Source organism: Leiobunum rupestre, chromosome 4 (assembly GCF_980474605.1).
Source record: "Leiobunum rupestre chromosome 4, qqLeiRupe1.1.hap1, whole genome shotgun sequence".
NCBI lineage: Eukaryota > Metazoa > Arthropoda > Arachnida > Opiliones > Sclerosomatidae > Leiobunum > Leiobunum rupestre.
Window position 1 is genome coordinate 52,382,283 of NC_143387.1, and position 14,004 is coordinate 52,396,286.

General features: G+C 36.2%; 2 protein-coding genes across 4 annotated transcripts; both read right to left on the reverse strand.

Moving 5' to 3' along the window:
* Positions 1-3,266: 3,266 nt before the first annotated feature.
* Positions 3,267-9,903, reverse strand: LOC149948224 (oxysterol-binding protein-related protein 11-like). Of its 3 annotated transcripts, none has more exons than XM_090173185.1 (19): positions 9,680-9,903; positions 9,357-9,388; positions 9,192-9,297; positions 9,076-9,123; positions 8,931-9,012; positions 8,790-8,869; positions 8,385-8,714; positions 8,224-8,304; positions 8,085-8,158; positions 7,929-8,023; positions 4,868-5,010; positions 4,647-4,814; positions 4,427-4,577; positions 4,262-4,372; positions 4,042-4,202; positions 3,844-3,957; positions 3,628-3,789; positions 3,505-3,564; positions 3,267-3,434 (listed from the first exon to the last, which is right to left on the reverse strand). In XM_090173185.1, exons 1-19 carry the CDS (start codon positions 9,764-9,766, stop codon positions 3,375-3,377), a joined length of 2,145 nt encoding a protein of 714 aa, XP_090029311.1. In that variant the 5' UTR covers positions 9,767-9,903; the 3' UTR covers positions 3,267-3,374. The 3 variants fall into 3 exon arrangements, with proteins under 3 accessions (XP_090029311.1, XP_090029312.1, XP_090029310.1); XM_090173186.1 differs by having other exon boundaries at positions 4,868-5,004; positions 8,385-8,717; XM_090173184.1 differs by having other exon boundaries at positions 8,385-8,717.
* Positions 9,904-12,016: 2,113 nt separating this feature from the next.
* On the reverse strand, positions 12,017-12,373 carry LOC149948225 (uncharacterized). Its single transcript, XM_090171043.1, has one exon. The coding sequence runs from the start codon at positions 12,371-12,373 to the stop codon at positions 12,017-12,019; it is 357 nt and encodes a 118-aa protein (XP_090027169.1).
* Positions 12,374-14,004: the final 1,631 nt, after the last annotated feature.

Genomic DNA, 14,004 nt, shown 5'->3' on the forward strand with positions numbered 1-14,004 from the left:
ATAGGTTAGAAGAATATGAGGCGAGGGACAAAAAATGGCAGCGCTGTCGGTGGGTCATGCGCGATAGAGAATCCGTCTTTAGATTCCATCAAGGACAAAACATGTAGGAAGCACCGCCAAAATTTGCCCTTGAGGGAATAGAAACAAGAAGTCCCACGTTTAGAGGCTCTCTTAATATCGACGGCGCTGCCGGCTATTTGAAAGCACGGGCTGGCCGGAGGGCTACCTATCCTTCTAACATATAGGATCCTTGGTTCAATTGTAAGCGTAGCTTTTTTCTAGGAACCTTGAGTGTGACCATAGATATAAGAAATGTATATAAAGGTCTAGATTAATTTCGGGGCGTCTAAGCCTAACATTAAATACGGAATTGACACCTAGCAAACACCGAGGAAGGCACGTGACCAAGAGCGCGAGCTCTCTTAGCATTTTAGTACTAAGTGCTTGACCTTTCCGCAGGCCGTAGTCTTTAGACACCATTTGTTGGTGACTTTTAGTATAATTTTTAGCATGAGACAATGGCTCTCGCGACGATAGCACGAGCTTTCTTACCGATAGATAGCGCCTTATAAGGATAGCCTGCAGAAATTACGCGTTTCTGCTAGCTGTCACCTCCGTATTCACTCCCTTTGAAATATTTTATCTAGACCTTTATATACGTTTGAGTGTGACTCCCAAAATTACTAGGATGAATAAAAAGGTTAAAATCTAACTTAATCCACCTTTTTACTGGTTCGTGGTGAAACAAACCATTAGTGAAGATTTTTGAATGGAATAAAGGTACAGTGGTATACTTATGAGTAATTATGTTACATATGATTTTATAAATAAAACCGAGCACCACGTTCAAATTAAAGGGCAACGCAAGTGACCATGCAATGGGGTAAATTATCTTATAGATAAAAAGAACGACTGAGCATGCGCTATCTGCCATAGCCTTTCCCTCTGTAAAAAAGCAGAACCATATTTGCCGAATTTATTTTGTATAAATGCATTCTTTAGTCGCGAAAATGGCCGAGGAAAGTGAAGTCTCCGTGCTTACCGACAAATCGGATCCTAAAAAGTAAACTTCTACAAAATAAATGTTATAGAGTGTTGTCGTCTGGTACGATTTTAAAAACTTGTAACGTCACAGCTGTAGTGTTAATAGTGGCCGCCATGACAGTTACCGTTTTTTATCAATAGGCAAATTACAATGGTGACGTCGTAGGGTTTCAGACGACAACACTCTATAAAAAAAAGATAAATATTCTGTCGGGGTATAATGATAGGGAAATTGTTAAGGGAGACGGGATATAGGAGCGTGTGTGGTGTAGAATTTTCTTAATCCGCGTCCAAGGCCTAATGTTTCAACTTTCATTATTAAAAATATTCAATTCACAAATAATTTTATTCCAAAACATTGTTAAATCGAATATATCAAAGTCCAACTCTCGGAAACTAACCCAGTTCTTTTCTCCATAATAAATAAATGAAGCTAGGCCTAAATTCCTGGGTTCGTTGATTGCGAGCTAGCTCAGCGAAGAAAATCGAAAAATTCGCGAATGAGAGCGAAATTGCACCACGTGGCTACACCAAGGAGAATAAGGCTTTCGCGCTGTATAAAATCATCCTTGGAAAACCTACTTACGGCTTGTTGAAGAAAACATAGTCCCCCCCCCCCCTGCATGACCACTTGCGTTGCCCTTTAATTTGATGATATTATCAATGAAAATATTTTTAACTAGTCAAAGACTCTTAAGTTGTGAAACAATTGTGATCAGCCAAAGTCATGTAACTCAAGTGATAATTAACTCCTAAAGCAAAATGTTGGTTGTCCTTCTCGTCAAGTGACTTCCAAAATAAATTAAGATAGGAGGCTCACTAGTCAGGCTGACTACTAAAAAAATATCCTTATGTCCGATCCTGCTCCCAGCCCAATGAAAAGATTCAATGGAAGCAGAAAATTTGCAAATTTTCTACGCTAGATGTCAGTTTTTAACTGTCCAAGAGTTTAAGGTTAGCATTAGCAGTCATGCTACAACCATTGAATTGGGAATAATACTGCTAGAATTACAATTACCATTTCGGTTGCCATGGTTACGCGGGACCTGTTCTGAGAAGACTACGATATTCATCTTTATAATTGGGCGGTAGCGCCATCTATATTTTGTAAAGTTATATGATTCGCGCAAAAATTCAATTGCAATATAGTTGCCACCACTAGAGACAGATGCCGCCACGGTTGAACGATATAGTTTAAAAAGTCTCCATATTGAACGAAATTGGTCCCGCGCTAGCCAGATTTATTTGTACCTCTATTTATTCCCAACTCAATGGCTACAACATTTCCACCAACGGCAACGGGTGCTGCAACGAATTTCTCTACTAACTAACCTGGGACCAGAAGTCCACTTTCATCCTCCTAGTTTCAGCATAAGTTTATCCTACCCGGCACCCGCCATTTGTATGTTTCTTACAGCTTGGAGGGGCCTTACAGTACGTGCAAACAAACGGAATAATTTACATATCTTGAAACGTTTTATCAGTTTAGCTGCCATGAGTAACTCAAATGAGCCAAATTTTCCAAAAAAACCCACCGAGGATCATTATGTCAATTTGGGTAAAATGCGTAAACCATATGAAAGTGACATATTCTTTAACTTGCAAGTTAAAGAGCCATTTGGTTTATTCAAGCAGTGGTTTGAACTAGCTTGCCAAACCCCAACTATACAAGAAGCAAATGCCATGGTTGTTGCCACATGCTCAAAATCTGGCATGCCCTCCTCCAGATATGTTTTGCTCAAAATGTTTGATAACGAAGGCTTTGCGTTTTTTACAAACTATGACAGCCAAAAGGGCAGAGAAATTGAAGAAAACCCAAACGTGGCGCTACTATTCTACTGGGACATACTTCATCGACAAGTACGGATTGAGGGAAAAGCACATAAAGTATCCAAAGAAATGAGTGAAGAATATTTTCATTCTCGACCCTATGATAGTCAAGTTTCAGCAGCTGTTAGCCCGCAAAGTCAAGTCATAGAAAGCAGAGAAAATATTGAAAAAATTCAAAGCGATTTGACAACCTCTTTAAATGGCAAAGAAGTTCCTAAACCTGATCATTGGGGTGGTTTCAAAGTGATTCCAGAGTCATTTGAGTTTTGGCAAGGCCAATCCAACAGACTTCATCACCGGGTTCTTTTCTCAAGAAGTTCAAAATTTGAACCGGATAATAAATTGACCCACAATGGAGAAAATGGCTGGGTTTATCAATTAATAGCACCTTAAAGAGCGATTTAATAAATTTACCAGTTATTATATGTACAATTTTTGTATGGATGATTATAAATAATGTGTTAATTAAGCTTAAAAATTATATAATACATACAATGTAGTTAGTTTTTCATGCTCAAAATATACTTGTACTCCCAAATGTCATTCCTCTTGTGAAACAGCTGAAAATTAAAAAAATATAGCAATTTTGATAAAAGTTGATACTACAAAGTAATATTCTAATTGTTATACTTTTCCTTTATATTCATCATCATCTGATTTTTTACATTCGTCTCTTTGACTGTTCTCGATCTGAATACATACATTACATCTTTTAAACATTGGATCTTGAGGGTAGTTTCAAATACGACTTACTATTTGCTTTTCTTCTTGCGCTTCCTCGATATTGCCTTTTCTTAAAGCCGCAGATACATTATGCCACAATCTCCTTGATTCCATCGCATCTTGGTCTTTAATAGGCCTAACTCTTTTTGGAAAACGTTTAATTTTTCGCACATCAATCTCCTCCATAGATCCCTTGGAGGATTAATACTTTGAATATGATAGTTACAAATATTTCTTCTAACTTACATCTTGGTATTGAAATTGCAAAATTTCATTCCATTCTCCTGTTACTCGACATAAGACATCACTTAGTAGTTTAGACTCTGCTGAGATTTTGTGGGGTTTTCCTCCATAAAATGGCTGAAATATTCATAATATTGAGTATGATAAAATTTTAAATACATATATTCATATTATTTTAATATTAAATTAAATACTTCTTACCTTTGTATGAAAAGTTACGTACGATGTTAATTTGCTTTCAGGACAATGAATTGTTACACGACCTCCAAATTCAATCCATGGGTTAGACAGTAAAGACCGTACATGAAGTATTGGAAGAGTAAAAATATATTTTTCACCAGTTTCATTTAAGCAAATTATGACTGAGGGTTAAAAATTATAAGAAAAGATCCGAAAAAAATTATCATTAGATAAATCTAACCATCGCCGACTAAGTTAACAGTTGCGTACATCCCAAGAAATTTCGGCTTAACTTGAATGGATGCTTCGCAAGATAACTTCTTTTCTTCACATTCAGCAAACACAGCAGTAACTTGAACAAATTATAGTTAAATTAAATATTTACATTGAATTACAAAAAACTCACTGGGGGGATCGTGGGATACTTGTTCCCCGATATAAGTCATATGATGGAAAGAATCTGAGTTTGGTCCATTATTTGGGTCTCTTGGTACTTTCCAAGAACAATGAAATGTTTCACCGATAATGGGATTATATGGTTTTCTAGCAACTGAGCTCTGCCAAATTTTACAATTATTTTAGGGCTTTGACTTGGAACTATGGAAACCTAAGCTAAAAATAATCACCATTTGAAAAAAGTGAATAGAGATCAAGTACCATTTCAAAATGGCCACCATTCTTTCTTCTGGAGTATTTAAATCGCAAACAGAAAAAAGAATGGTCAGATTGCTAAGAAGGTCCGAGTAAACTTCAAGTAGTGATCTTGGTTCCAGTATGAAAGCTGGAAGATTAATCTGTAACATGAGTTTTGTCACTATTGGTATTAACTCTTACATATTTAACATACTTTATTAAGATCCATTCCCAACTTCAACTGCCCGATTAATTGCAAAAGGGACCCCTTTTCCTTATCATTAAAGTCTTCATGATCAATGCAATTTCCTTCTTCATCAGTTAGTTCACCGGATGGATCGCATTTCTTGTCTAAAACAAAAAAAAGTAAGTTTCGGTTGTTAAATTTTGGGACAAAAAGGTTTTAAAGGTTCATTATAGAGAAAGAGAAGTGCAGTTAGGTGAATAAAACATACCTTATTGAAGGAAATGATTAAAGAAGGCAAAAATTGTGCAAAGAAAACAGACAAAACATTTCAATAAGGGGCATTTCATTAATGGTTAGAAACCCACAAAAGAATTAAATAGGACAAGATCCACAGCTTTTGAGTGACCAAGTTTCTTTTATTTATGTAAAAATAATACATTTTTTCTCTTAATATACATAGCTATGCATTTCACGAGTCTTATATTAACAAATTTGCGGAGACTGATCCTCTCGTTTAATTTATAAAATCTCACGCAAAAATTATCCATCTTAACTTTTACTTATTTTGATATTAGCAGAACAATCGAAAGCATTGCAGCCAATCTCAGTATAAGATCTGATGTAATATGTACATTGTTTAGTTAACTACTCATTGCACTTTTAAGCTGTGATAAACCATTTAAATAGCATTCTCTGAGTTATTCAGTTTATATTCGTAGTATATGTTATTAATCAAATCATGAAACGATTACCATTACTTGCAAAATCAGTGGCGTAGGAACGGGGGTACACAGGTACAACGTACCTCTCTTCAAATTGGAAAGGGGCGCCAAAAGCTTATTTTTTAATGTTTAAGGGCAGTGCCAAATTCAATAATCAAACTGTACCCCTCTTAATTCAAAACGTTCCTACGCGCCTGTGCAAAATTAAGTATTATAAGTAAACTTTTAAAATTTCCAATTATAAATAGCCAAATGTGTGATATGGTTTTACAGTATTTTTTAAAAACTTTTTATAATCCGAGGCAATTCACACAATTGCTTTGTATTTTTTAAAGGGGAAATAATTTGTGTAAAAAAAATAATTGTACTACACAGGTATATAACTAATATATTTTTTATAATAAAACCCGTAAAATTTAGGAATTTTATTTGGCAAAATAACGTATGTAATATTACGCTAAAGAAGCTGTAAAGTCAATTTCCATACGCAAAAAAATAAGCTCTATCCAAGTATTAGAAATGATTATTTTCCATGATCAGTCCTACTAAAAATCCTACCTAGGTAATCTAAACCTGAAGCTGTCTGAAGCTAGAGCATTGTAATGCAGATTCAACAAGTTAACTACAAAATGTAAATTTGAGTATGAAAAACTGCAAAAGTGCATAGAAACACTACAGTTGCCCTAAAAACACCCTTCTACTCGAGAAGTAATATGGAAGATTTATGCAGGATTTTTTTATCACCTCACTGTAAAACTTTTCCTTTCAAAATCACAGGACTCACAGCCATAGCTTTTAGCATTAAATTATTAAGTTTAACCGAAAAAAATTTAAAAAAACTAAAAGCCAGATGATTTTCTACGATTTAAAAATGGCGCCAATATTTATCACTGCCTTTGGTCAAAGTAAAGCATTAGCATAGCATTCAATAAGAGGATTTCAACTTAGTAAGAACCATCAATACACACCTTAAAGACTATAACATTGTTCAATAAGTATGATATTTTCCATACTCACATGCAATCTTATATAGTATTTGACAATGCATCACTAGGGGGTGTTTTTCTCTCTATGATAGCGTCCCTCTTGTAAATAGATCTCAGTAAAATATTCACAAAAACTTACTAATGGCACAATTTTATAGACTTATGTTGACAACCTTTAAACATCTTTTGCAATAATTAGAGCAAAGTTTTTCAATGGGACAGTCAATTAGTTCACATGTGTGATTAATCAGACTCTCGTGGCGGCAGATTAAAAGCGGTAGAGTAAAGAAAACTGTCAAAATCTGGCATGATGAATGCTTGGCACTTACTAATTTGAAATCAGATTAGTCTTTCTTTGAAAAATCTATTATTTGGAATAAGAGGTGGCATTTTGACACAACTATAGATGAAATTACTGTTTTTTCACAGGTTCTGTTGTACCCATTCCACCTTAGGGACAAGAACCTCACTGTATAGGGTATTGAATCAGTAAGTGCACTGTATGGATCTTTCCTGATAGCTGATGAAAGTCTACTGATTTGGCAGGCTCATTTATGTTTTAACCATCATTGAATCAGTAAAGAGGTCCCCCTTTGACCCAAATCTCGTTGCTTTGACCATAATAAATTTAACTACATTTTAACTCTCTATGTAATTTAAAGTCAAACTTCCTTAAAACTCTCACTTCGTGAATTTCAGGCTACGCCAATGGGCAACTCAAAAAAAAAGTTATTTCATCTATTTATTATTTCTGAGACAAGACTAAATAAATTTATATTTTGAAATTATCCCATAAGAGTGTTTACATAATTAATATTTTGCACACTACAAGTTAGCGTACTTTTGTTTTACCATAAAATGTAGTGATTCTTTCACATGCTAAATTATTAATTTTGCAAATCTTCTAATTTCAAACCTTGGTCATTTACTTTTTCATCGCTGCCTAGGCACCATCCCCTTTTTAAAAATTATAATAAAAGCTATATTTGTGATCAGTAACCACCACAAACCTTGCTTCTCAAAATACATTGCAAAACTATTTTTTCATACATGCTTCGCCTGCAATTTCTCATACTATAGTTAGGTTGTTGCATTAAAAAAAAAAGTGATATTTCTTTGGCTCAGTCTATGAATAAATATTTCTCTCAAGTGCCCTAATCTTGGTTAAGTGTTAGTTAGAGCATTTCATATTATTCTAACTCGTTATTTACCAAAAGCCTTTTTTAAAGGAAAATGTTCGATAAAATTTGGAAGCGGTGGAATGATTAGCAAATTCACTCGCGCCGTGAAGTTTATAGGTTGTGGGGAGTAGAGGAAATGGATTTAATACATCCAATCAGCTGACAAAGAGAGTAGATGAAGAAGTTTTTCGAATACTACCTGGACTGTTGCTGACCGATGACTCTGGATTGGATGGGGATCTTTTCGCTTTGTTCGATTTAGCACCAATATCTGGTGTGCTCAGATTTGATCTCCTGATGAAATAAAATAATCAACATATTCCAATAAAATAATGTTAATAGAATGTTTATTTACCCTGATTTATTTGAGTCTTGAACCCATTCCACTCGCGCTCCTTCTGGGATCCCGCTAGGATAATTCGCAGCCACCTAATCAATAAAAATAATGTTAATAAATTAGTGAAAAAATAAATAAATTGTTAAGATAATCGTACTTGTTGTTGCTGTAATATTGTATAACATTGTTCTAAACAAGCGACTGTAGCATTTGATGTTGCTTTTAAAAGTAGCAAATCCTAAAAGTTAATTATAATCAAATTTAATAAACAAAAATAATGGAAATTTTATTTTCTAATTTTATGAACGTGATACCTACAGGATGGCAGCAATTAATTTGTTTCCCATTTAAAGGTAAGCTCTCAACAGATTTCACTAGATTTTGATGATTTAGTTCAGTTTTGCGTAACATTTCCTTCACAGAGCAAAATGCTTCCGTAACACTAGCAGCATTGTTGATAGTTAAGGGAATGTTATCAGCTGGTGTTACAACTGAGCTGCTGCTTTTTGGTGTCCCACTAATTGTTAACTGTGACGAAGACCATAAATTTGAGCTTTGTTCAAGTGGATAATGTAAATATGGCAAGGCCCGACTAGCCGATGCAGGTCCATCAGTTAGTCTATGATCTCGCGGGGGTAAGGGAGGATTCTTCTAAAAAATATGCAGTTATAGACATAATCATATTTGTAAAATCCTAAATTCTATTTGAATAATGTATATTACATCAGCAATGAATTGTGTGTGGTGTTCTGCAACGGCTCGTAAACGGTTCACCCAAAACTGTCTCTCTTTAGCATCATTAGCTGTTTTAAATATAAAATTACTTAACATAGAAAAATACTTTAGAGTAACAGGGAGACTTACCCCTCAATTTATAAACCTCCCCACAAACAGCACTAACTGAAAAGGTTTGACTATCTTCATCACTAGGAGATATCACTGCACCCTATGATGTTAAATAATTGTCTTTTAAAAATGAACTTGAAAAATTACAGCAAGTAAAACTTACCGCTAAGTGAACTGCCCCCCTAGGTTTATGTTTTTTAATTTCATCTGGCTATTAATAATTAAGAATACAATAAAAACATATATCTGTGTAGAATAATTATTAAGAGTTATGATTACCATATAATAATCCAAATAGCCTGTCTCCGGGCTAAGAACAAACCATCGCAATTGCCACCCCTTAACTACATTTGTGTATTTTAACAAAACTCCCTCGAGAGGTTGCCTGAATTGTGAAATATCCTTGTTATTTAAAGTTCTATATATGTAATTCAGCAGAGTTACCTCATCTTATTCTCCTCTTGAGCATCAAGTTCCTGAAAAAGCAAATATACAAAATTAAATTTTAAGCACTCTGTTTAGTATCTATAATCTAAATATCGATTATCGAAAAATTATTGCTATTACTGTAAAATTTTCTAAACTTTAGAACCACTCTCGCTTTACTAGTAAAGGGCGTATTTATAATCAATAACACTGACGACCTGCTCCCAGCTTACCCTCTCCCACCCCTGGCCTGTCCATGTTCAATTGTCCAGCCAAGAAACAAACTAAGGCTTAAAAACATAATCTACTAATTTTATTGCTAATTCTGATTTTATGCATACTTTCGCTTTCATCATGACGCTAAATAATTGGGATCTTTCTTCTTCCGTTAACCCAGGAACATCTTTTACTAAATCGACAGCGGCCATAGTTTTTTTTTAATGGGAAAGGTCCATAGAAGCATAGACCGCGCCAAGGGGCCGTGACCGAACTCTTCAAGCTCTCAACAGAGGACGTAAACGTCGAAGTAAAATTGATTTGGCGGAAAATTTGAAAAGGATTTGAATAGACCACTGACATATGTAATAATTCAAAAGTATGCCATTGAACTATTTATTTATTTATTTGCAAGAGAGATTATCAAAAAGCCATAATAGGGCTTATGTTTGAACTAAGAAAAGTCTATGGTTTGAGCATCGGTGCAGAATTAAATTTTGTTCGCTGGTTACTACACCACTTGCAACTACCTGATGAAGAAGGCGTCCTCAACTTTTTAAATGGGAAACGAAGCTAAAGGAGCGGATTTGTAAGACGCGCAGAATTTCTCGCACGTTGGTTCCACGGTAACATTTTTCAAAGCACAACGAATATGATAATTTGCCATTTATGGTCCATTGATTGTATGTTCCGTCTGAAACAAGATCTCATTGAAGTTTCTCTATGGAAATGAGGCATACTTATAGCATTAAGGAATAGTAACTGTAATTCCTATTTCCTGTGGCCCTGGATCGTTAAAATAAAAGGGGATCTCGTTGTAGACTTCCAACATGTGAAATTAAAAACTGAACTTTTAACCGCCATATAGAGCAAGCTGACGCGATAGAAATCAGTAAAATGGGGAAAGAGCACAGAGAAAAGGAGCTCTAGGCTTATGCATTCCAAATTTAATAATAGACGAAGGGATCTACTGCAAAGTCTGCATAATTCAATGTAAATGTCTACCTCGAGCATCCCCCTTTTTTCGATATCCCAGATTTCGGTTGGAGCTGGAGTTTGAAGTTTCTTGTTCCCACTATTTTACATTAGGTAATGAAACTTAAGTAGGTCCTGGAATTAGTGAGGGAGAGCGGTTATCGGCGGACTGAAACACCGATCGGTTTGGTGTGAGACGAACCACGGCCAACTTTGATCACGCGCTGTTCGCGCTACAGCGGCCAACTTTGATCACGCGCTGTTCGCGCTACAGCGGCCAACACATTCGTCGAAATTCCGCGAGCAAGGATTTCCCCCCCTATAAACTGTACTATAATGTGTAGGAGGTCAGCGTCACGCTCGGTTGTTATATTGTCTTCAATGTAAAAACTATACTAAAAATAATAATCCGCTAGGGGCGCTGACGTCATACACATCTTTTGCTCATAGGTTAACACAGAAACTTTTAAAGGTTTAAAGGTTTTTATTGCCGTAGTTGAACTACACTCTTTTTGAACAGAGCGGCTTCTTGCGGAGCTCAGCGAGAATTAAAACAACAAAATAAAAAACACATATAAATAAACTTTGAAAAAATCACAAATATAGCACTGTACTGGAGTAGGGGGGTTACTGACTAGCATTGCAACTCAAGTTTGTCCTTCGCCAAGCTAGTTTTAGTCTGTTCCAGGAGCACAGTATATGGGAGACTACACCACGGTCCCAAGGGTCCTCCTTTAAACCGAGTAGAGATTCCAGGGGTTTTCCTTTAATTGCGACCCTCCAGATGCGAATATCCTCATCTACCTCTGTCTGGGGACATTCTATCAACACATGCCATATATTTTCCTTGTCTGTCCCACACAGTTTGCATACCGGACTATATGGGCCGAGTTCGGCCTGCCTTTCTCCAGTCAGCAGCGACCCTGTCCTAGCTTGGAAGGAGCCCACTGCTATAGCTGTTGTTATAGCAGTTCTCTACACGGGGTTTGCTTTTAGACATATACGTTTTTAGACTGGATTTGGCTTTGACCTGGCCCCTCCAAAATACCTCCGCTGTATCTTTCATTTCAGTCTCAGTACACCTTAACCACTCCCTGTAGTTTGAGCATGTGCCCCTACTAGTTCCAACACTATATATCCTATCTAACTGAGCCACCCTTTTAGTCCAATCGGTGTCGTGACCATTAGTTCTGATAAAGTCATATACCTGTTTGACTAGACGGTTTTGATCCAAGAACTTTAGACGTCCCAGGTATTTGACTTTACTTCTACACTCCTGGAAGGCCATGGAAGACCAGCCCATTTCCCCTTGTATAGCCACATTGGCGGCGAAAGGGCCACCATTTAACAGCATTTTACCCACATCTTTCTGACCCCCTCTCTAGACACGTATTAGTATCCCCTGCAAGGCAAAGTACCTCATTAGCATAGGTGAGGGCTGGTACAGCTACAGTCTTCCACAGCGTCCGACCCACTGAGTATCTATTTTAGGAAAACGAGGCCATATTGCTGATTGCCCAACGTAGCCTACTGCTCTTGCCCTTAACTATTCTCCACATTTCACTGAGAAAGTGCTCCCCTTTAGATGTTATTACAATACCCAAATAAGTGTACTTATCAACAACAGACACCACTTCCCCGCAAAGTTTAAAATCATACTCCTCATTAGGTGGGAAAGAGCCATTGAGAATCATCGCGTTGGTTTTTTCCATACTAAAACTCATACCTTTAGAAATTGAAAACTGCGAGCATGCATCTAATTTGCTTTGTAGATCTTTGGAAGAATTTGCTAAGAGGATAATGTCATCTGCGTACAGCAGACACGAGAGATTTAGGTTAGACATTGGTAGTTGGGTTCCTGGTAAACTGGCACCTAGGTGAAGCTTTTCAATATTACGTGGTAGGTCATCAATAAATATCACAAAAAGTATAGGGGACAGAGGGCAGCCTTGGCGAAGGCCAATTCTACTGGGAACGGAGTCAGAATAAAAATCTCTTAAACTATATACATAATTACAAGAAGAGTATAGATTTGAGATCAGAAGAATAAATTCTTTTGGAAGGCCCTTTTTAATAGCGATTGCCACAACAGTTCTCGGTTAACGCTATCATATGCCTTTTTCAAATCTAGAAACGCTAGGAATAGTGGTTTTTCGCTTCTTGATAATAATTTTTTTTATTGGTGTGAATATTTGTACATCTACGATTCCTAATGCAGTCATTGATTTCCTGGGTGTGCGAGATATTGGAAATTGGACGGTATTGGTCATTTTCATGCGGTATGTGTCACAATGGCAACAGGTAGTCTACGAGTCGTCCACTACCAGATGTTAAATATAGCTATTCTACGGTATCTTCATCAAGGGCGAGTGTTGAAATAAAATGAGCATTAAAATGCGGCAAGTATTTCGTAAGCGAGAAAAATACAAATACCCTCTATAGATATTTCTTTCATTAAAATTTGCTTCGTTTTATATTTAACTGATAAACTTGTCCTGTAAATAGGGTTAAATTCAATTGTGCATTGTTTTAGTACGTCTAACTCACTGTTGTAACTACTTAATTTATATTATTCTGAATAAATTATACTCGGTTGTTTCGTCTCAATTATTTTAATTAAAATTATAATTTTATACCGGGGGGGATAGCACCGGGATTACGTTTTTAGTAAATAACTCTGAATTGTGGAGATATCTTTAAGGGTCGTCTCGAGAAATTAATACCACTAGGGACAATTCTTCCGAGGAGAGGTATATTTTGGCTTGCCAACTTGTTTTATTTACAACTTTTATCTTTTTGTCTACAATGGCCTTAGCTGTCATCTTAGTTTTTTGGTAGGTATTCCATTTTTCTTTTATTACTTCAGGTTTTTGTTTAGAGCGCAACGCCTCTCGGTGTGCTTTGTTTGCTATCTTACGTTGGGTTACAGCGTGGGAGACCTCCTTGTCCCACCACCTCTTTGGGCTATAACCATTTATTTTGGTTTTGGACGCTTTCTTTTTGGTTAGTGTTTTGGTCATTGTCTCTCGCGAGGCATTGGTAAAATCCTCGTAGGAACTTGGACCAGAGCTAGCCTTGTTTTCCATAATATCAGAGAGGGTAAAATCGCTTCGCTACTGAGAGGCGTCTCTTCCTATTCCCGCAATGTTAAAATTTCGTTACCAGTTTTTGACGCACGCGCGAATAGAAGAAATTACAAATGAAGTTCAGGATCCCACTACCAGGGTCCTACAGGGTGCCGTTAGTTAAATTTTTTTAGAAGATTTTGGTTACATCCGCAATATGGCACCGATTATTTTCTTATTTCTGATACTAAAAAATTTAAATAAAATGTGAAATGGTTGTTTCATGTGAATTTATGACGCAAGTAAGTACAACTAAATATTTTTAAATATTATATTTGAATATTGAAGTGTCAATTCTTTTTAACAGCCTAAAATAATGGGAAACATAAATAGCCAAGGCCTAACAACAA